The sequence below is a fragment of the Myotis nattereri genome (assembly GCF_964212035.1).
Source record: "Myotis nattereri genome assembly, chromosome: 11".
Taxonomy (NCBI): domain Eukaryota; kingdom Metazoa; phylum Chordata; class Mammalia; order Chiroptera; family Vespertilionidae; genus Myotis; species Myotis nattereri.
In genome coordinates, this window is record NC_138086.1 from 41685421 (window position 1) to 41706311 (window position 20891).

At 43.4% G+C, this 20891-nt stretch overlaps 1 protein-coding gene across 1 annotated transcript in view; it reads right to left on the reverse strand.

Moving 5' to 3' along the window:
* The window catches only part of ABCB4 (ATP binding cassette subfamily B member 4), a 66989-nt gene that overhangs the window by 13473 nt on the left and 32625 nt on the right, over nt 1–20891 (reverse strand). Inside the window, exons 15-21 of the mRNA XM_081102569.1 lie at nt 18760–18921; nt 13789–13965; nt 10735–10881; nt 8763–8867; nt 7139–7216; nt 5308–5391; nt 3969–4172 (exon numbers count right to left, since the gene is read on the reverse strand). Coding sequence (XP_080958695.1) covers nt 3969–4172; nt 5308–5391; nt 7139–7216; nt 8763–8867; nt 10735–10881; nt 13789–13965; nt 18760–18921 — 957 coding nt within the window. The remainder of the gene's footprint in view (nt 1–3968; nt 4173–5307; nt 5392–7138; nt 7217–8762; nt 8868–10734; nt 10882–13788; nt 13966–18759; nt 18922–20891) is intronic.

A 20891-nucleotide genomic window follows, 5' to 3' on the forward strand; every position in this document is an offset into this window, starting at 1 on the left:
TTTGAACGCAAAGACATAACAATGTGTCCTTTAAGACGAGCTGTATGACACAACTGGCAATCTGAAAAGCACTTCTGGTTGTGCCAAGTATATTGGGCAAGCTTTTGTATTCCGGGGGAGACTGACAAGCTTAGGGCAAGAATGGTAGCCTGAGCACCAGAGCCTGATTCTATTCCCAGCCCTGCCACCAGGCAGGTACTTGACTGGCTTTAGTGACAGCCCTTCATGGCTTTGCTTTCGCCAGAGGGTAGAGTCCTAGAGAGTTAGGCTAAGTGATTTCTGAGGGCCCACGGGAAGTGCCAATCATTTCCTCCATGAGCACATCCCTAGGTGGAGGAACTGCCCACCCATAATTGGAAAGAAGATCCAAATTGTAAATAACATGACCCGGCCACAAATCCCTGATTAAACCCGGGACAGACCCCTGACTGACGCAGGCCAATCAGATTATTTTCTGGACTTGGAGACAACTGCTTGAACTGAGAAGCCCTTGGATTGGGAGGTTTAGGTCACCAGGGTATGTGTGGGAAGCTGGTCTGAATATGCAGCAATGGAGGAACGGAACAAATGTAGAGAGGGCCTCAAAGACAATAGAGCTTACAGCTCTAAAGGAGGAGCCATGACTTTCTAGTAACATAAGCCATGGGTGCTCCCTGCATTTCTGTGTGTCCTTACATTACCCACCTTTTACCCAAACCAGCCAGAACAGTTTTCAGATGACAGCCAAATCTCCCCTTGACTAATGTTCACTGTCACAGACTAGACTATAGCTGTCATCTAAACCATTAGCACAAGGGACTTCAGGTCTTATCTTGAGGTTGTTTTATCAGCTTTATGACTTCTACTTTAGTTCTCAGCTTCTGTAGCCATAAAAAAGCAAGATATTTGATAGTTGAGGCTGAATAGCCTTGTATCTCTATTATAAATGAAAAAAAAAAAAAACCCAAAAAACCTAACAGTAATAATAGCTGGAGTAGAGAACACTTATTGAGCTTTTACTATGTGCCAGGTATTACCTCATTTAACTGACATGATCTCATTTAGTCTCACAATAACCCTGTGAGGTAAATATTATTCCTGTTCCACAGGCGAGGAATTGATGCACAGAAAATTTAAGTGGCTTGCTTAAAGCTCTGGAGTTAAGGAGTAGGCAAGCAAAGATAGTCTACCTAAGGCCAAGTCAGGTTCTTAACTCATGATGTCATTCTGCTCTCCCTGCTTTGTCATTTACACAAGGAGGAACTGGTTGTTAATGACTAGGTACACGAAACTCTTTATTTTCTGGTCGTGGATCAACTACTTGGAGGGTTAATTCTGATTCAGCAGGACCTTGAGCTCAGTAATTAGGCAGGGCCCAAGTCAAAAGGGAGGGTTACTATTCATCCTTCTCCACCCCCCTTCCCAGCCCAGCAATCAACACCCTCACTACCAAGCCCTTTTTCAAAAATGAAAATGGGAAGATATCCCAAATCCCAATGTACTTTACCCATGAATAATCTCCACCAGATAAATAAGAACATTTCATTTTGAAAAAAAAAGAGAAAATTACAGTGATGTGGGTAGTTTTCAGAGACTTATTTCTAACCCTCATTCTGTGTTAATCAAGAGTTGACTAAGTAAACAAACTTGAACTGTGATTAAATTGCTGGTCATGAACATTTAAAATATTCAATCTCATATTTTCTTTAAAAAAATCACCTCATTAGGTTAAAGTAGTTTCAGGATGGTCAGTCTGAGTTGCTCATTCCCTGGTCCCTAGAATGGCAGGGTATGTGATAGCTGAAAGGAACAGGGTCGTTATCTGGTACAACTCCCCATTTCATAAAAGTGGAAAGTGAGGACCAGACCTCCTCTAGTATCACACACTGAGTAGCAAAGCCAAGACGACTAACCCAAGGTGCCGTGTTGGTTTGCCATACTGCTCAATTCTAACTGCCTTCCTCCTGCCCAAATTCTGGCCACTTTCAGTGTTATTTAGCCATTGATAATAGCGTTCAGACTCTATTGTCTTAACTAGGTTCAAGATGTTTTCTTTCATGTCACCAGTCTAAGGAAAATGTATCTTCATTCTATCTACGGACAATTCTCCCTTCTCAAATGGGAAAGGACACGGGGTGCAAAGGAGAAAGGAAACAAAACCACGTACAGGATGTTTTCTCAGCAGTTAGCTGTGACAAACAGAAGGCAAGGACATGATGCCCTGAAGTCCCCACAGCCAGGAACCAAGAGGCTCTTCAAGCATGTTGGGCACCCAGGGCTTCCCGAGTTTGGGCACCATGCACCGTGCTAGCGCTCTGGAAGGCTGCAGGGCGAACACGAGAAGGAAGCGCTCTGATGGGAATCTGGCGGTGAGACCACGCTGCTTTGAACTCAGCTGATGCCATTAAGGGCGAAGGGGCAAGGATCTCATTGGCTATCACTGGTTTAGTGGACACAGGCTTGTTAGGATTCTACGCTCACCCCTACATGCCCTATGACAGTGGTTCCCAACCTTGGCTGCACATTAGAATCACCTGGGAATCTGTTTAAAATCCTGATTTCTGGGCCTCATCCTCCGGAAATTCTGTTTCTTTGTTATGGGGTGGGGCCACAACATTAGTAACAAAGAAACAGAATTTCCAGAGGATGAGGCCCAGAAATCAGGATTTTAACAAGATTCCCAGGTGATTCTAATGTGCAGCCAAGGTTGAGAACCACTGCCCTATGAGGTGGAAACACTGTCAGTCCCACCTCACTTAGCTGTGCAAAGGCCAGTTGCAGTAATGTTTGTGAAAGGGCTTTGTAAAGTCTCATGCTGTAGAAACTATCACACTATATAGTCATGACTGCTTCACCTCCTAATGTTTCAATAAAGGATAATATTTACATAAGTAAGAGTAAAATATACCCTGGCTGTAACCTACATTTAAATTTTTAAATGCATGTACATGTGAATAAAATATTTATGTGTAGACTTAGACACATTTAAACACATATAAAGGGGCTGTGGAATAAAGAGCTTCAAAATTAGGCCTGGATTTGAATCCCAGCCATGCCTTTCACTTGTTTGATTCTCAGGTTCCAATCTGTAAAATTGGGGTAACATGAGTGCCTGCCTCGTAGGATTATTGTGAGGATATAATGAGTTGGCGCACATAAATACATACTTAGAACAATAATTGGCACAAAGTAAAGACCAAGTGTTTGCTTAAACTGCCATTATAGTTAGAACCACAAATTGAAGCATTACTGCCCTCTGGTGGCGGTCCACCTCAAGTACAGAAATCACAGCCAAGAAGAAAAGAACTTTTGAGCCCTAGCTGGCTTGGCTCAGTGGATAGAGCATTGGCCTGTGGACTGAAAGGTCCCAGGTTTGATTCCAGTCAAGGGCACATGCCTGGGTTTCGGGCTCAGTCCCCAGTGGGGGGTATGCAGAAGGCAACCAATCAATGATTCTTTCTCATCATTGATGTTTCTATCTCTCTCTCCCTCCCCCTTCCTCTCTGAAATAAATAAAAATATATTAAAAAAGAAAAAGAAAAAAGAAAAGAACTTTTGAGTATCAGCAAGTGCCCTAGCTTGAACAATTCACTTACATTGTTTTAAGGACTCCTCGTCTGTAAAATAAAGGTGATATTTGTCCTAACAATGGCTTCAGGATATGAAGTCAAAGGTAAAATCAGCTTTGGAAATTCAGAAATTCTTTATAATGACCCCACGTAAAGTGTTTTCTACAGGCTAAACGCTTTCCATTATTCCATGCTCAAGTTCTAGGCATTCTTAATGCAGTCAACTATTTCATGCACAGTGCTGGCAATTATTAGCTGTAGTGAGCACAAACGTTTAGTCATGAAAACATTAGTTACTAAAACATTCACGTTGCAATACATAATTCCAATAAGTCATGCCAAAAAACAGTGCTCATACTAACACACAAAACACATGTCCAAACACAATGCTCATGCTCACGGAAGCCTTATGTGACCCACCTTTCCAGCAGCTTCCAGTTCCTTTTTATCTCTTTTGGCATTTCCAGCCAACATTTTCATTTCAACAATTCCCGACACCGCGATGATTGGAACGACCGATAACAGCAAAAGCGTTAACTGCCAACCGTAGATAAACGATATGATAATGCCAGTCCCAAGGTTGGCTGTGTTCTGTGCCATTAAAGCCAACCTGGTCCCAGTGGCCTGGAAGGGCGAGAGAGAGGCGTCAGCTTCCTGGATGGCAGGGTTTTGCGTCCGTGCTAACACTTGCTCCCTTTCACTACAGTAAATCCAAGACCCCTGTGCTTCACTCGCGAGGCTCTGCAGGCTTTTTCACCTCTTACTCCTCTCCTGCCCACGTGAGCTCAGCGTGGCAGCACCGAGGAATCAGCGGCTCTGCTTTGGGGACAGGCTGTGGGGCAACGTTCACAGAGGAAACTCACCCCGGGGTTCTCTGGTCATGTTGAAGACGATTTGCTTTAAACGTGCAGGAGGGAAATTTAATACTTCAAGAGACCACCTGTTACCAAATGTGCACGCCCTACGACCAGCCACTGTAGGGCCCACGTGGACATGAATTCCTGTTGGCACCTCTCAGAAAGCAGGGCTGATGCCGCAGAGGCTGCAGTGGACTCTTCCCGCTCCCCTGAGCCGTGCGGACACAGTGGGCTTCACAGCGACAGACCTCAGCTCCAGGGGTGGGGACCCAAGCCAGGGAGAGCGTGGCATTTCCCAGAGACACAGTTATTGGTTCGGGGCCTGGCATATGACCCAAACGAGCTCAAACCAGATTTAAGGGAAGGGTGCGCGTTTGGTGAATGAGGCACAGGTGTGCGCTTTCGCTGGGTGGGAAACAAGGACGCTGTGGCTCTGGTGACTCCTGGCAGCCATCCTCGGGCCTGGAGGGACGGAGGCATAGCAGGAAGCCAATGCTCAGGACTGAAAGCCACTCAGAGCCACACAGACAAAGGGCACCTGGGTCCTTCCTGAGCCAGTGGACCCATCGACCCTGAAGTCTCACCTTCGTCTTTATTGTTTAGGCCTGTTTGAGTGTTGTCATTTCCAGCTGAAAGCAACTTAACAGGTGCAGCTATGCCTATGTCAGTGGTTCTCAACGTTGACCGCACATTAGAATCACCTGGGAATCTTGTTAAAATCCTGATTTCTGGGCCTCATCCTCTGGAAATTGTTTTTTTGTTACTAATGATGAGGCCCAGAAATCAGGATTTTAACAAGATTCCCAGGTGATTCTAATGTGCAGCCAAGGTTGAGAACCACTGCCCTATGTCTATTCAAAGCCACGTTAAAGAAAAATAGGATTAGAGTGCAGCCTACATACCCCTTGGACTTGGGAGGCGTCCGTTGCGAGTCTTGTAGAAAGTGCACCAGTGCTGTTTTTATGATCATCAAACCAGCTCATGTCCTAGGGCACAAAATACACCTTTCAATCAGTTCAAGATGAAAACAAGAGAAGGAAATCAGATGAAACCTTGCAAACCTTCAATGCTGAGGCAGGATCCACACTTGACTTGGGAACTGGAGTTCCGGGGACCCTCACATGCAGCATAGAACCCCGGTCCCTGCCCGGGGCGCACGCCCTCAGAGTCCACCAGGGTCCGAGCCTGAGGCGGCTCTGCTGGGCCAGGGACGGCACCACCGATGGGGCAGGTGTGCGTGTGCACTCATCAGATGGCAGCTTCCTGCCAGTGTCCCCTGAGGTGCAGGTGCTGTGGGCGTTCCATCACCCAATGCCGACAACTAGCTCTATGGACACTCCCTCCTGACCGGGCCTGGTGGGGTCCCTCATAACGGCGGGGAAGCTCTGGGCTGAACATGGCTTCCTGTAAATTCTGGGCACGAGAGCATCAGCCCTGGTTTCTCACCATGTTTGTTTTCTTAAACACAAAGAGTGTCGCTTAGGGATGATTTTAAGTATAAGCTACTCATCCGCAGCATCTTTTAGTTTCATATAAAAAAATGTCCCTACATAGCACAGTTTAAAAGATACTGAGAAAAGGTTTGTAAACTCAGATTTGCTAAAATACGATTCATGCTGTGTGCCCTTTTATGAACACCTTCTAGAACAGCGGTTCTCAACCTGTGGGTCGCGACCCCTTTGGGGGTCGAACGACCCTTTCACAGGGGTCGCCTAAGACCATCGGAAAACACATATATAATTACATATTGTTTTGTGATTAATCACTATGCTTTAATTATGTTCAATTTGTAACAATGAAATTGGGGATCACCCAATTGAGGAACTATATCAAAGGGTCGCGGCATTAGGAAGGTTGAGAACCACTGTTCTAGAAGGTAATCAATTCCTGTCAATTGGGTGAATATTCTGGTCCTTTCCTACGACTTTTTTTTATAGAACTAGACTCTAGTGATGGCGAACCTATGACACACGTGTCAGAGGTGACACTCGAACTCATTTTTTGGTTGATTTTTCTTTGTTAAATGGCATTTAAATATATAAAATAAATATCAAAAATATAAGTCTTTGTTTTACTATGGCTGCAAAGATCAAAAAATTTCTATATGTGACACGGCACCAGAGTTAAGTTAGGGTTTTTCAAAATGCTGACACGCCGAGCTCAAAAGGTTCGCCATCACTGAACTAGAGGGTTCTATGAACTTCCTAGGAAAGCAGGCAATGCTTGTCATCCCAGCTACCAGCACACTGCCCGGGACACAGCAGGGAGCAGTTTAGTGAATGAATAAGCGAACTAATGTGAAAACAGAGCTCAAATAAGACAGAAACAAAATAAATCACCCACATTTGGGAAAACCTATAGCTAGTATGGTCGATTGTGGTGCATGAATTCTATCAACCTCTTTTCCCTTTGTTTAGAGGCGGCCGGAGTCTCAAATGACTCGCCAGGGCTTGTGTAGAATCCAGAGGCGAGATACGGGTCCCTGAAATGATAGTGTCCACACAGACAGAGGTAGTTGTGAAATAAGCCTCCAACCCCCCTAAATTAAGCCTAGGCCAACAAAAACCCTGCGAGGTTTTGGGTAATTGATGGACCAGGACAATTTGCAGGGCCCCGACCGGTGCTTGTATGAACACCCAGCCAGGTGGGGAGGGGGGACAACATGAAATAGGAACAGAAGAAGAGGCTGAAAGTAGGAATCCTGGGCAGAAGGCATCCAGTGCACACGCCTACCTGTCTCAGCATCGCTCTAAAAGCCATTGACCGAAGCCTGGTGGTGAGGATCTCGCCAGCTTTCCCAAACGTGAAGCCCTGGTTGAGAAAAGGAAACAAAAGCTCCTGTTCCCTTTGATCATCCCTGCTGTTCTGACGCAAGTGGGTACCTGCCCATTGACTTTTTTACATGACTTATATATTACCCAATGGGTAACACATGTCTGTGACCAAACATTCATTCAAAGTCCCAACTTAAAGTTCACGTCCTGCTGAGTCATGGGTATGTAATCGAGATGAAAAGCCTTAAAAGTGTCCAGTCTGGCTTCTGAACCATTCTAAATAGGTTTTCTTCTCAACACTTTCAAGAACATCTCAGTGAGGACAATACTGTGTTTAGTCACAACTTTCATGTGTTCATATTACTTTAAACAAAACAGTGAAAAGAGAAGTAACAAAATTCTATGCAGGAATGCATTTGGGCCATGTGGGGAGGGAGGGCAGGGGCCTGGAGTAAGAAGCTCCAGGAGAGTTGGCTGGTTCCTGGCCACAGCTCCCCCTGCGCTCAGATTGGGGACCAGGCCCCTCTCCCTCCCCAAGCATGCTTGCCAGGCAGTTTCCCTCTTTCTAATCAGGTCCTGTTCACATGCCCACAGCTGGGCTGGTTTCCGGGGTGGGTGGGAGCCTCCAGGCTCACGGAGCATTGGTGTAGGTGTGTGCAGGCCATTCCTGGTAGGACACTAAGCCAGGGGGACGGTGCCCAGGGGGATGGTGCCCAGGACTAGACCACCCTGGTCTCCTCCTTGCTTTGCTGGCAGATTGCTCAAACCCAGTGTGGGCTGCCCACTGTCGGTGCAGCCTCTAAAACACATTTATGTACCTTACTCCACTCCCTAACACACCAGGGCTAGCAACTGGGTGGGATCACTGAGAGCTAAATAAATGATTTCTAAATAAAAATCTTGGCTTACTTTTACCATTGGTTCAACAATGATGAGAGAGAATCATGCTGACTAGGAAACATTTTGCTGAATTAATGGATTGTATTGGAAGGGCCTGCATGGTGCTCACTGAGTTAACAAGACAAAAGGTATTTGGTAAAAATCTAGGTAGAAAAGTACAATCGGAGTAGGTCTGCTAGTTCACTCTGGCCAGGTCTACACTATCTGAATGCAAAACAATATATATGTTCTCTCAAAGAGTTCATCGATTAAGGAGGAAACACTCAGAGAAATTATCGATATTATGTAAAGAGTAACAACAAAAAAAGAGGATGCGATTGTACTGTTCCCTCTCAACTCCCCCCTCCCCTCCCCAGCTTTTAACTAGTTGAGTTTAACTGGTTCTCATGTTCTCCTGGGGACCTGGGTCTCTTTTGCCCTTGCTAAGGGAAAACCTATGACATGCCATAAGTCAGCGAACAGGGAAGTCACAATTGCTCCTGCTAAGGCCTGTCCTCTAAAAATGTCCTCTGTCAACTGTGTTTGCCATTTATTTCAGGCTCAGACTCAGAAACTCCATTAGGTCTTGACTGATTGATAATTAATCAATCTACATTAATAGGTAGTTAAAATCTAATAATTAATCTATATCCTAATTGAAGGATAATCTATATCCATGCGAAGACCAAATCGTAGGTACCTACCTGAAGGAAGAAAGTAAAGAAAGAAGTAATCCCCAGACCCAAGAACAGCAACGAGATCATGTTGCACTTCTGCTGCTTCACGGCATCGTCCCCTGGCCCAAAAATCTGCGAAAGAACATGCAGAGGGCCCGCCTCATTACAGGTTCCTTGTTTATTCCTCCCACAAACAGTGGCTGGAGCATCTCATTTTAAAGACGGGGCTTTGAGATAGGTGGGTTTTTATTGTGGTAAATATGCATCACACACAAGTTACCATTTTAATCATTTTTAAGTGTACAATTCAGTGGCATTAAGTACATGCACAGAGTTGGAAACTCTGTACCCGCTAAATAGTAAGACCGCTTTCCACCCTCCCTAGCCCTCTGGGAACCACTATTCTAGTTCCTGTCTGTGAATTGAGGAATATGTGGTTATTAACATGGGTTGTGAGTGGCTGCACACTTTGGTGTTTGTTCCTCTTCCCCTGCACTTGCTGTTCCCTCTGTCCCAGCCTCTTCGCTCCACCCCTCACTTCACAGGGCCTCTGCCCAGAGAGGCCTCCCCTGACCAACCTACAGGAATAGCAACCCCACCTCTAGCCCCCTCCCTCCCCACCCCCCGCCAGATCCTACTTTTAAAATGCTCGTTATCCCTTGACACATTATGTAGTTTGTTTTGTTTTGTTTTGCATGTATAATAACCTGTTTGAGAGCAGGATTCGGTTTATTCTGTTTCCTGATATATCTCCAGTGCCTAGAGCAGTGTTTGGCACATAGGAGATGCCCCAATATATAGATACAGTCCACATAGCTCTTAAATTGCAAGACAGTTAGGAATTGCTTTACTTTTAATATAAAAACATTCTAATTCATTTATTTTTTGGCTTGAGGTCTTCGTTGTAGACCAGTGTCCAATGTCACAAGCATAATGAATTCAACATGATGGAGAATAAGTCACCTTTAACAAAAAAGTCTCTCCAAAAATGTAAGTGGTTGGCTAAGGTTATTACAACATAAATACTGGGTTCTATGGAGCCTTAGGTGTTTCTGACAACTTCCTATAAATATCCCCTCAATGAATGTAACAACTGGGTTGCATGAGTTTTCTTTCTTAGTCTCAGACTCCCCAAGCCATGGAAGGATTGCTGAAATAATGGCGTGGTGGCTATCGCTTATTTAAAAGTGATTTTAGGGAGAGAGAGAAAGGGAGGGAGGGAGAGGAAAAGGGAAAGAGCGGGGGAGAGAGAGGAATATAGGTTTGTTGTTCCACTTATTTATGTGTTCATTGGTTGATCTTGCATGTACCCTGACCAGATGATCAAACCCACAATGTTGGCATACCAGGATGATGCGGTGACAAACTGAGCTCCTGGCCAAGTCTGGTGGATATCACTTCTTGAATACTTACTATGAAGCAGGCAGTCTTAAATGCTTTCCATAATCTCTTTTCATCGTCAGCTATCCTATGGTGCATTTATTTTATGGATGAAGAAACTGAGGTACCGAGAGGAAAAGCATCTTGCCCAAGTTTGCACAGCTATTATGTGGTGAGGCCAGTCTGTGCCCAGAGCCTGGCCTCTTAAACGCTATGACTTGAACTCTTTCCTCCTGTGCACACTACTCTCCCTGCACCCCCCACTCCTCCCCTCCCTGCCCACCCGCCCAAGCCTTCCTGTGAGACCAGCATCTCCTCTCCACAGATGGGATGGACATCACTGCCTGACACCAGTTGGACCCAAATGAAGAGAGCTCATTAGAATGCCTCCTTCATGGATTTTACAGTTTACTGTATAATTTCATTAATATCATAACCTGGAATGGTTCATACTTTTCTTTGGCCTCACATTTTTCCTCAAAAGGGTATTAAAGCCTTTGGCTTAGTTTATTTTGAGGCTGCTTTACTCCAAAATGGACCCAGTGGTAAGGCTGGCGTGAGCACTGATTTAATGATGAAGCAATTTAATTCAAGTTATTAAGCAATGTTTCAAACTTACCGTTATCATCTCTGAGAATATGACTGAAAATGCCGGCTGAAGCGCCCCGTTAGCAATGGCACATACCGTTCCCACCACAAAGTAGGGCCATTCTGTTTTATTCAGTCTCAGGACCTTCAGAAAAGATACCGGTGGCACATTTTCATCCTAGAAGACATCAGGATAGACTGGCGATCAGACAGCAGCCACCAGAGTTTGCAGACATAGAAAACAGACACTGCATCGCTCTGAAGGCACTTGCACACTGAGTGCAGAGAACCACCGTCCAGCTAACGGTGTACTAGAGAGCAGGACAGTGTACTGTCCATGTCCACAGTGTGCATGATTCCACAGCATCAGCTGAGTCTGAGCTGTTCGCCCAAGAAGCAATCTTCATGGCGTGATCAGTGCATTTCTGTTCCAGCCTCAGCACAGTGAGCAGAAGCAGGGTCTGTGCACAAAATGCCCTAGAATTCAAGTCCCCACTCAACGCAATGAAACAATACCCGTAAACAGAGGCTACACGGCCACACAAGGGTAGGGTAGGTACCATGATGAACCTGAGAACACGGGCCTGGTCTCCTCACCCCCAGAACCCAGCCCGGCACTGCCTTCTCTGTGACAGGCTCCCAGCTCACAAAACCAACTTCATGCTGCCCCTTTCTCTTCCCACTGTTCCCTGTGCCGACTTCTCGTCTCATGGCTTGGCTTGTTTTATTTTCTGTTGTTGTTGTTTTTCTTTTGTTTGTTTTCATGTCTCCTTTCCTACGTGGGCTTTTTAAAGGTGAAGACTACATCTTCATATCCCCAGAAACTAATCCCACGCCTGGCACATATCAGATTCAATGTCTGGTCAAGCATGACAGATTTAGGTCACAAAAAGGAGACTATTCTGACTACAGAGGTAGGTTAACATTAAACTAGATACTAAAACTGCCTATGGAATGCTCTAGCCTGATGGTCGTTCAAACGGGTCATGTTTGTCTCTATGAAACAGAGCATAGGAGTAGGTTCTACTCAGCCCCTTTTTATTCAAACCACCCATTTTCTCATTTTCGTGTTTAGTTTTTCTCCCTGTTTAACATTATCTTCAAGTCCTGGTCGCCAGCCCGATAAATGGGCCATTTTCTCAGGCTGCCATTCAACACAAACAGGTCTTCCAAGATCCCTCCCTTGGATACAATGTTTATCCCACAATGATGGTACTTGTGAAAATCCTGTCGACTGGCATTTTATCTTCCCTCTGAGCATTTTCCCCAAGAGAAGTTCTTGTCTGAAATACCAGACTCCAAAGACTTTAGCAGCATAACTCTCAGGACAAATGAGAAATAGAAAGTGAATACATCCACAGCCAACAAGGGGGAAATTGTTTATCTTACTTGCGATAGCTCAGGTCTACGATAGCTCGAGTATTACCCTTCTTTCTATAAATACACCAAGCTTAAGACCTCTAGAGAGCCCCTGAAACTTCTGCAGTAAATAATATTGTGGGCAGAGAAAGCCAGATGCCAAGAACTCTCAGTAGGCTTAATTTCTTCAGGCCAACACAAGAGTAAAAATAAACTCATCCTTTATCAATAAATAACACCAAAATGTATTCTCAAACCATTTCTTGAAATAAGAAAACATCTTTCTTAGGAATGGATTCCCTCACTGTTATAAAAGTTTCTGTTAACTTGAATAAATAATTTCCCAAGTCTTACTAGGCCAGTGTTGCTCAGTGGTTGAACACTGACCTATGAACTAGGAGGTCACAGTTTGATTCCTGGTCATGGCACATGTCCGGGATGCAGGCTCAATCCCCATTGCGTGGGGGGTCAGGGGGAAGGGTAAAGGGAAGGTGGTGTGTGCAGGAGGCAGCTGATCAATGAGTCTCTGTCATCATTGATGTTTCTGTCTCTCTCCCTCTCCCTTCCTCTCTGAAATCAATAAAAATATGTTAAAAAATAATATCCCAAATCTTCAGGTGAGAAATGTTAAAAAATGCACAATTTTGCTATTCCTGGCCATGCTCCCCTTTTTCTTAGGAAGAGAAATCCAATCTAATTCAGAGTGGCAATACATACAGCAAAAAGTCTCCATCTTCAACCCTTCCTTGTAGCTAGGTTTGGCCCTGTAATTAAGTCACTACCAATGGCATGTAAGTAAAGGATTGTGTTATATTCTAGAAAATCTTTGTTTCTTCCTGCTGCTTGGGACACAGATGTGATAGCTGGAGCTCCAGGAGCCACATCATTGAAGATGGCAGCCACATGCCAGGATAGTGATGATAAAGATGAAAGGAGCCTGCAGCCATGGTAACTGGGAGCCACCATTCTTGCCCTGGGTTTCCTAGTATAGGTAATCCAATGTGATCCTATCTAATAGAGTATGCAACTACCAGAGCCTCTGACGTTAGACGAGACTTGCAGGCACGCTTCATTTTATTACACTTTGCTTTACTGCACTTCACAGACGTTGTATTTTTTTTTTTAACAAATTGAAGGCAAGACCCTCCACCCCCAAAAGATTACTACTCGCTTTATTGCGGTGATCTGGAACCAAACCTGCCATATCTCCGAGGTATGCCTGTATTTATCTCTGTATCTCAAAGATGAATGGGATATCTAATTTTTTTTTAAATATATTTTATTGATTCTTTCCAGAGAAGAAGGGAGAGAGATAGAGAGCTAGAAACATCGATGAGAGAGAAACACCGATCAGCTGCCTCATGCACATCCCCACCGGGGATGTGCCCACAGCCCAGGTACATGCCCCTGACCGGAATCGAACCTGGGACCCTTCAGTCCGCAGGCCGACGCTCTATCCACTGAGCCAAACTGGTCCCAGCGGGATATCTAATTTTAATGTAAGCATTTAAGCACAAAGACTAAGTTGTTTCCACTGGAAATTCATTTTTAATTATAATTGACTTCAACTCATTGTCAAGAACATTTAACATCTGAAATTTCCTTTTCTCAAGAAGAGCATGGCTCATAATAGGAGTCACCTATGCCTGCAGGATACTAGCAAGGCTAAGAATTTCAACAGTAAAAACACACAATAAAAGATTTAACTTAAGTGAAAACAACTTACAAGTTCATTGGTTTCCACATCAAGGCCATTCTGATACCTTCGTGAATTTCTAAGGCTTTTATGAGTAGAATTCCTAAATATGCGAGATTTCCAGCCATTTGGGGCCATACCCGGGGCAGCCTTTTCATCATTTAGTTCAACTTCAAATTCTTCTGACTGGATCTGGCTTCCTGATGTCTGAAAGAAGAACAAAATGTTAAATTGCATGTGTGTATGTGTGTGTCCAGACCTACGTAACCTACAAAGTTAGAACTATAAAGACATTTTCAATATTACATGTGTGAAGACAGATTCCATAACAGCACCGCAATCAGCTGGAAAACTGTAAAGAAGTGTATCAACACATGGAAGTTAAGAAGGTTAAAAAGGAAGCTTAAATTCGATTTGACCAATATGAAAATTGGAGTATAAAAATATTTTCTAAGAACTAAAAGGCAAATTTTCATCATCTAGCAGGTATGTAGGAATTCCCTCAATATGTTAAGAATCCAGAAAACAAGGCATGGCCACCACGGAAGGGAAGAAAATAAAGAAACATTACCAAGGGCTCACTTTTAAAGCAACGGACAAGGAAAAGTTGGTCAATCCCTCACATGAGGCAAGTAAGCTGCTTTCCTTGACTGAGTGCAATCAGCTTTCTTCCTCACAGTCCTGCTCAGCATCACACCTCACCCCCGGTGACCCAACCTGCAGGCTCACCCTCATTGCAGGCTTTGGGATTAATTCTCTCCTTAAAGGGGCAGAGATGGGTAATTTAAGGACCTCTAGCTTAATGCCAGTGAGAGAACATCAAGCCAACCTTGCTATAGTGTGACTTTTGTCCAGTTCCCTGTTTGTTTCCTCCATGTCCAAGTACACATCATCGTGGTTTGTCCAGGACCCCAGTCCCTGCAGTAATGACTTGTTCTTGCTCCTGCCCTTCAGGTTCTGGCCCAACCCGATCCTATGGCTAATGCCTTACTGCACCTATGGTACCCTATCTTGAGCTCTGCACATTATCTGATCCTAGCTTTTCACTTGTGTTTTCAACACCCAACAGAATATTGCCCCTGTGCCTTGAACCACACTACAAATGTATGTTCTGCTAGGTGGACTTCCTTACTTGCTTATAACTAGAAGATGGTTTTATACTGTCTCCCCCCAAAAATCCCACCTACACTCAAGGTGTAGTCTTGTAACTGACCCCTGTATCCTCACTTCTCCCTACTCACACACTACCAGACTCAATTTCATAAAAGGTTGCTCTGCTCAAATTGTACCCCAGCTCAAAAGTCTTCCACAGCTCTCTGCCACATACTCAAGCCTGGCTCCCCCCAAATTCAGTTCATGGCAATTCACACTGGACCACATCTCAGGAATGCCTCCCCTTACCTTTTCTTCCTTTTGTATTCTCACCCATACTATCAAGGATAGTTCTTCCACTAAGCCCATTCTGATTTTAGCCTCCTCTTATAATCAAATGAACACTACCCACCCATACTACTTTTTTCTGGGCATTGCCAAAAGCCCTCATTTATTGGGTGCTGAGGTCTACATAAGTATATTTCAAACCAATAGCCCTCATTTCTTACACCTTGAATATACTTCAGCTGTCTCAAATATTTAATTGTAAAAAGTAAAACAATAGCCCTGGCTGGGTGGTTCAGTTGGTTGGAGCATCATCCCGTACACCAAAAGGCTGCAGATTTGATTCCAGGTCAGGGCATATACCTAGGTTACAGGTTCAGTCCCAGGTCAAAGTGTGTATGGGAGGCAACCAATCAATGTCTCTCTCTCTCTCCCTCTCTCTCTCTCTCTCTCTCTCTCTCTCTCTCTCTCTCTCTCTCTTTCTTCCCCCTCTTCCCTTCTCTCTAATCAATAAAAACATATCCTGTGGTGAGGATTTAAAAAACACTGGTAAAACAATAAATGTTGATAGAAAATATGGGTGAATATCTTTTCAAAGAACAATCCCAAATCCTGAAGACATGGAAGAAAAAAATCTAATTACGTACAATTTAAACACTTCTTATGGTAGCCATACAAACAATAAAGTGAAATTGAAAGCACAAAGTAGGAAAAAATATATTTAATATGTGCAAGAGAAAAGCATATTTCCTTTTAATGCAAGGTATTCTTAAAAATGCATAAGAATATTATAAACAACCCAACCAAAAAAACAGCCTAATACAGGAGAAGGTTCTTTCACAGAGGAAAAAATACAGATGGACAATTTGTGAAAACATGCTCAATCTCATGAATAATTGAGGAAATATGGAGTTACCATTTAGTTCTTTTAGGCTATGAAGATGAAAAGTAAATATCAAATAGCTGTCAGCAGAAGGTTTGGTTATGGGGGAATTTCACATTTCTAAGATACTTAAGTTTAAATTTTTAAAAAATGCTTGGATTTTAAAAAATAAGAATGGCCCTAGCTGGGTTGGCTCAGTGGATAGAAAGGTCCCATGTTCGATTCCGGTCAAGAGCACATGCCCAGGTTGGGGGCTCGATCCCCAGTAGATGTGCAGGGGGGAGCCAATCAATGATTCTCTCTCATCATTGATGTTCTATCTCTCTCTCCCTCTCCATTCCTCTCTGAAATCAATAAAAATATCTTTAAAAAAGAAAATATAACAAAATTCTAAGAAAAGTAAAATAAGAATGCATTCCCTTTATAATCTGAAAAAATTAAGTTATAGTTAAAAGAAACAACTAAGAACCAACCCTCTACCTGGAGATCATTCTGCTTAGAAACAAAACCAAGACGAGGCTCTATTGACAATATGTTGGTCTTTGGAGTTTGAGGAAAAGAAAGCAGGGTTAGTGGGAGCCTTTCGTAAACCCTCAGGCTCACTGTGGCTCTCTCCTCCATCTCTCCGACAGCGCCAGCAAGTCAAAGGTAAGGCAAACTCAAGTCACAGGTGGGAAAGGTGTGGGCACCAAGACCCAAGGACTTGCCCAAGCCACTGCTCAGGTGGCAGCAGCCTGTTCAAGCACACCAGGCTGTAATCATACAGCGTTTCCTAGGAAAGAGAGCTAAGGGGAGAAGCTATAGAAAGGTCAGAGTGGTCCTATCCCCTTGGCAGTCTCCCAGCCTAAGTCCTGGTGGGAGTTCAAGGTCATTCCCTAAGGGACACAGAAATAGGCCAGCCAGGGGAGAAAGTGGCTACTTCATTCGAGGACCCAGCAGCAAATAGGAGACACCATGATCCATCCCCTACTGCTGGAGAACATTCTCGGGCAAAATCAAGCATGAGTTATCACACTTTCTATCATTTCATTGGACATTTTCACTTTGGGAACTTTGTACATTTCAATAACTATCATGTCTCATGCATCTATTTTGTGTCAGGTGCTAAAAAATTAAATAACAGCCTATTGAGACATAATTCACATTCTATAAAATTTACCCCTTTAAAGTTTGTTTATTTCGTGTGTGTGTGCGTGTGTGTGTGTTTGTGTTTTAGTATATTCAGTGCCTATTTCTTAACCTTATAACAACGTTGCATGGTAGGTTTAGTGTTCCAAACGTGGAAACTAAGGGACAGAGGAGTTGATTTACTTGTCAGAAAATAAAGCAAATTTTTTACTTAACCTTTTTGACCCACATGCTTCAAGAGAAATATTCAGAATAGAGAAATACTGGAAACAAAGCATGTACCCAGCTTTAGAGAAATGACAGAGCAATTAATTACACATTAATGTAATGGACTGCTAAGTATGCATTAAACTCATAGTATTTGAATGATGTATATCTGAAAAAGAACAAAAATATATATGTACATACTTATGTCACAATTATAGCAAAGCAAATGCATATACTTTTATAAATATAAGAATCCTGTTTATAGGATAAAATATTTTTAGGGTATTTATTTTGCAAAGTTAAAAAGTGAGTAAGCACAATAAAATGTCTTGTTCAATAAGACAAACCAATAATTCCCAATATCACCTGTTTTGGGAATTAGAGTGAATCATTTCTAACAAAAACAAACTATAGGCATACCTCACTTTATCACACTTCACTTTATTGTGCTGCACAGATGGTGCATTTTTTACAAATTGAAAGACCCTTTACCAGCAAAATGATTACGATTGCTTTCTTGTGACACTCTATCTCGGGGGTCTGGAACTAAGCCCTCAAATCTCTGAGGTATGCCTGTATTCACTTCCTAGATTTATGAGTCTTGCTATTGGTTTTATTAGAATCATCTGGGAAGCATTTTTTTAAAATATATTTTATTGATTTTTTTACAGAGAGGAACGGAGAGGGATAGAGAGTTAGGAACATCGATGAGAGAGAAACATCGATCAGCTGCCTCCTGTACACCTCCTACTGGGGATGTGCCCCCGCAACCCAGGTACAGTGGGGCCTTGACTTACGAGTGTCCCGACTAACGAGTTTTTTGAGATACCAGCTGTCTCTTGGCCGATTTTTTGCATTGAGTTGATAGAGTAATTTGAGTTAACGAGCTCCTTAACAAGCTCGGTCCCGGAACGAATTAAACTCGTAAGTCAAGGCCCCACTGTATATGCCCTTGACCGGAATCGAACCTGGGACCCTTCAGTCCTCAGGCCAACGCTCTATCCATTGAGCCAAACCGGTTAGGGCGGGGAAGCATTTTAAAATTACATAAAACCTCCCCCCATTGCTAGAGATCCTGGCCTTGCCCTCCTACTCCTACCACCACTCTGAGCATCCCTAATCTTATGGTGGAAAGGACCTGTTAGTTTGAACATGCTCCCCAGGCAATTAAGAATCTCTGTCCTAAGGAATACGTTCAAAATGTTTTGGGCATTTTCACCCTCTCTGCTTCTCTCTTTCAGGGCTGTTTCACCGATTCTGAACTAAAGTCTCAAATGCATACTTTTAGGACTCCCCCTGAATACCTCCTACTCTTCACTATGGCATTAGCTGTCTGATATTTTAATCGATATGTACAAATACCATATTGAGGAGCCAACAGCAGCACACTTCCCGGGAGCAGATACCTGCATGTTAACCAGCCTGAAGTACAGCCCCTCCTTCTTCATCAGTTCGCTGTGGCTTCCTTGCTCCACGATGACTCCATCCTCGAAGCCGGCGATGACGTCTGCATTTCGGATTGTAGACAGTCGGTGAGCGATCACAATGGTGGTCCGGCCTTCTCTGGCCTAAAGGGGACGAGGACAAACATGGGGCAGCAGGTTTACAAAGGCGACACACTGTCAATTAGCTGGCACAGTTAAGCACTGGGATGGACATGCTTGCAGCTGGTGAGACAGGAGCTCACCCCATCCCCCACGCATCCCCATGCCGTGTGATTAGGGCACAAAGGCATCACTCCTCTAGTATATACATAAAAGGTTAAAGTGAGACTTGAGGTCTGGACCAGACAGAAATCCAATCCTTTCTGTATAGGGATGGGTAACTGGAAGCCCAAGGAGTGTCAGTCTTTACTCAAGAAATAGGAGAAAAGGTTTGACCCTTCTTAAGTGTTGTCATACCTGCCTGAGGAGCCCTAGTTCTGAGCTATATGGCATGCTGGAGACTTCTGTTAGGGGAGTGGTTGCCACATATGCCTTCTCCAGAGGCTTCTGCAGGGTTTCTTCTGAAGTTGCCTGATTTTACCTGTAATTCTCATGGACTGCATGTTGGCGGTTTAGGCAAAAATATACCTTGGGGTCTGGACGGTTCAAAACATGGTTCAAAGTCCATCTGAATCACAACCTCTGGAGTATGGCTAGTAACTTTTTAAAAAATATATATTTTATTGATTATTTTTTACAGAGAGGAAGGGAGAGGGATAGAGAGTTAGAAGCATCGATGAGGGAGAAACATCGATCAGCTGCCTCCTGCACAACCCAGGTACATGCCCTTGACTGGAATCGAACCTGGGACCCTTCAGTCCACAGGCCAACGCTCTATCCACTGAGCCAAACCGGTTAGGGCTGGCTAGTAACTTTGATTTTTAACAAGGGCCCAGGTGATTTTAAATGCATGTTAAAATCTGCAAATCATCCCTTTAAGTAGTTCAGTGAATGGACATGCTGGCTTGGTGCGTTTATTCATGGGAATTTAAAACCTGAAAAATGCTCATCAAATTATTCATGCTATGTTATTTATAATCGTTACGCTTCTTGATACTCTAGAGATTGTCAAGAATTAGGTTAATGGTGTCTTTTTCCCCCCTATGTGATTTATTTTATTTTTAATAAGGTTTATTTTGCTTAGTCCCTTCACCTTTTTCACCTAGCACCCCAAATTCCCTCTCCCCTGACAGCTGTCAGTCTGTTCTCTGTATCTGAGTCTGTTTCTATTTTGTTTGTTAGTTTAACACTCGCCAGGTATTTAATACTTATCTATCCATGCTGTTGCAAAGGGTAAGATTTCCTTCATTTTTATGGCTGAGTAGTATTCCATCGTGTAAATGTACCACAGCTTTTTGGTGTGGATACATCGTGTAAATGTATCCACTCATCGACTGATAGGCACTTGGCTGCTTCTAATCTTGGCTATTGTAAATAACACTGCAATGAAAATAGGGGTGCATATATTCTTTCTGATTAGTGTTTCAGGCTATTTCAGATATATTCCCAGAAGTGGAATCGCTGGGTCAAATGGCAGTTCCATATTTAACTTTTTGAGGAAACTCAATACTGTTTTCCACAGTGGCTGCACCAGTTTGCATCCCCACTAGCAGTGTACTAGGGTTCCCTTTTCTCCGCATCCTCACCAGCACTTGTTTGTTGATTTATTGATGGTAGCCATCCTGACAGGTGTGACTACTTCTACTCTGAGGCAATAAAACCTCGTTAGGATAGTTATTAGAGTATAACCTAATTCAGCTAAGTAAGTAAATCAAAAACAAGAGGCTAGACTTATAATAGCCAAAAAAGTGGGACTAATCCACATATTCATCAGTTGATCAAAGAGTAAATGAAATGTGTATGTCCATACAAGAGAATATTATTGCATCGTAAGAAGGAATGATACTCTGATGCATGTTTCAACAGGGATGGCCTTGAAAACATGATGCTAAGTGAAAAGAGCGAGTCAAAAAGACCACACATTGTATGATTCCATTTACATGGAATGTCCAGAATAGGCAAATCCATACAGACAAAAAGTAGATTAGAGGTTG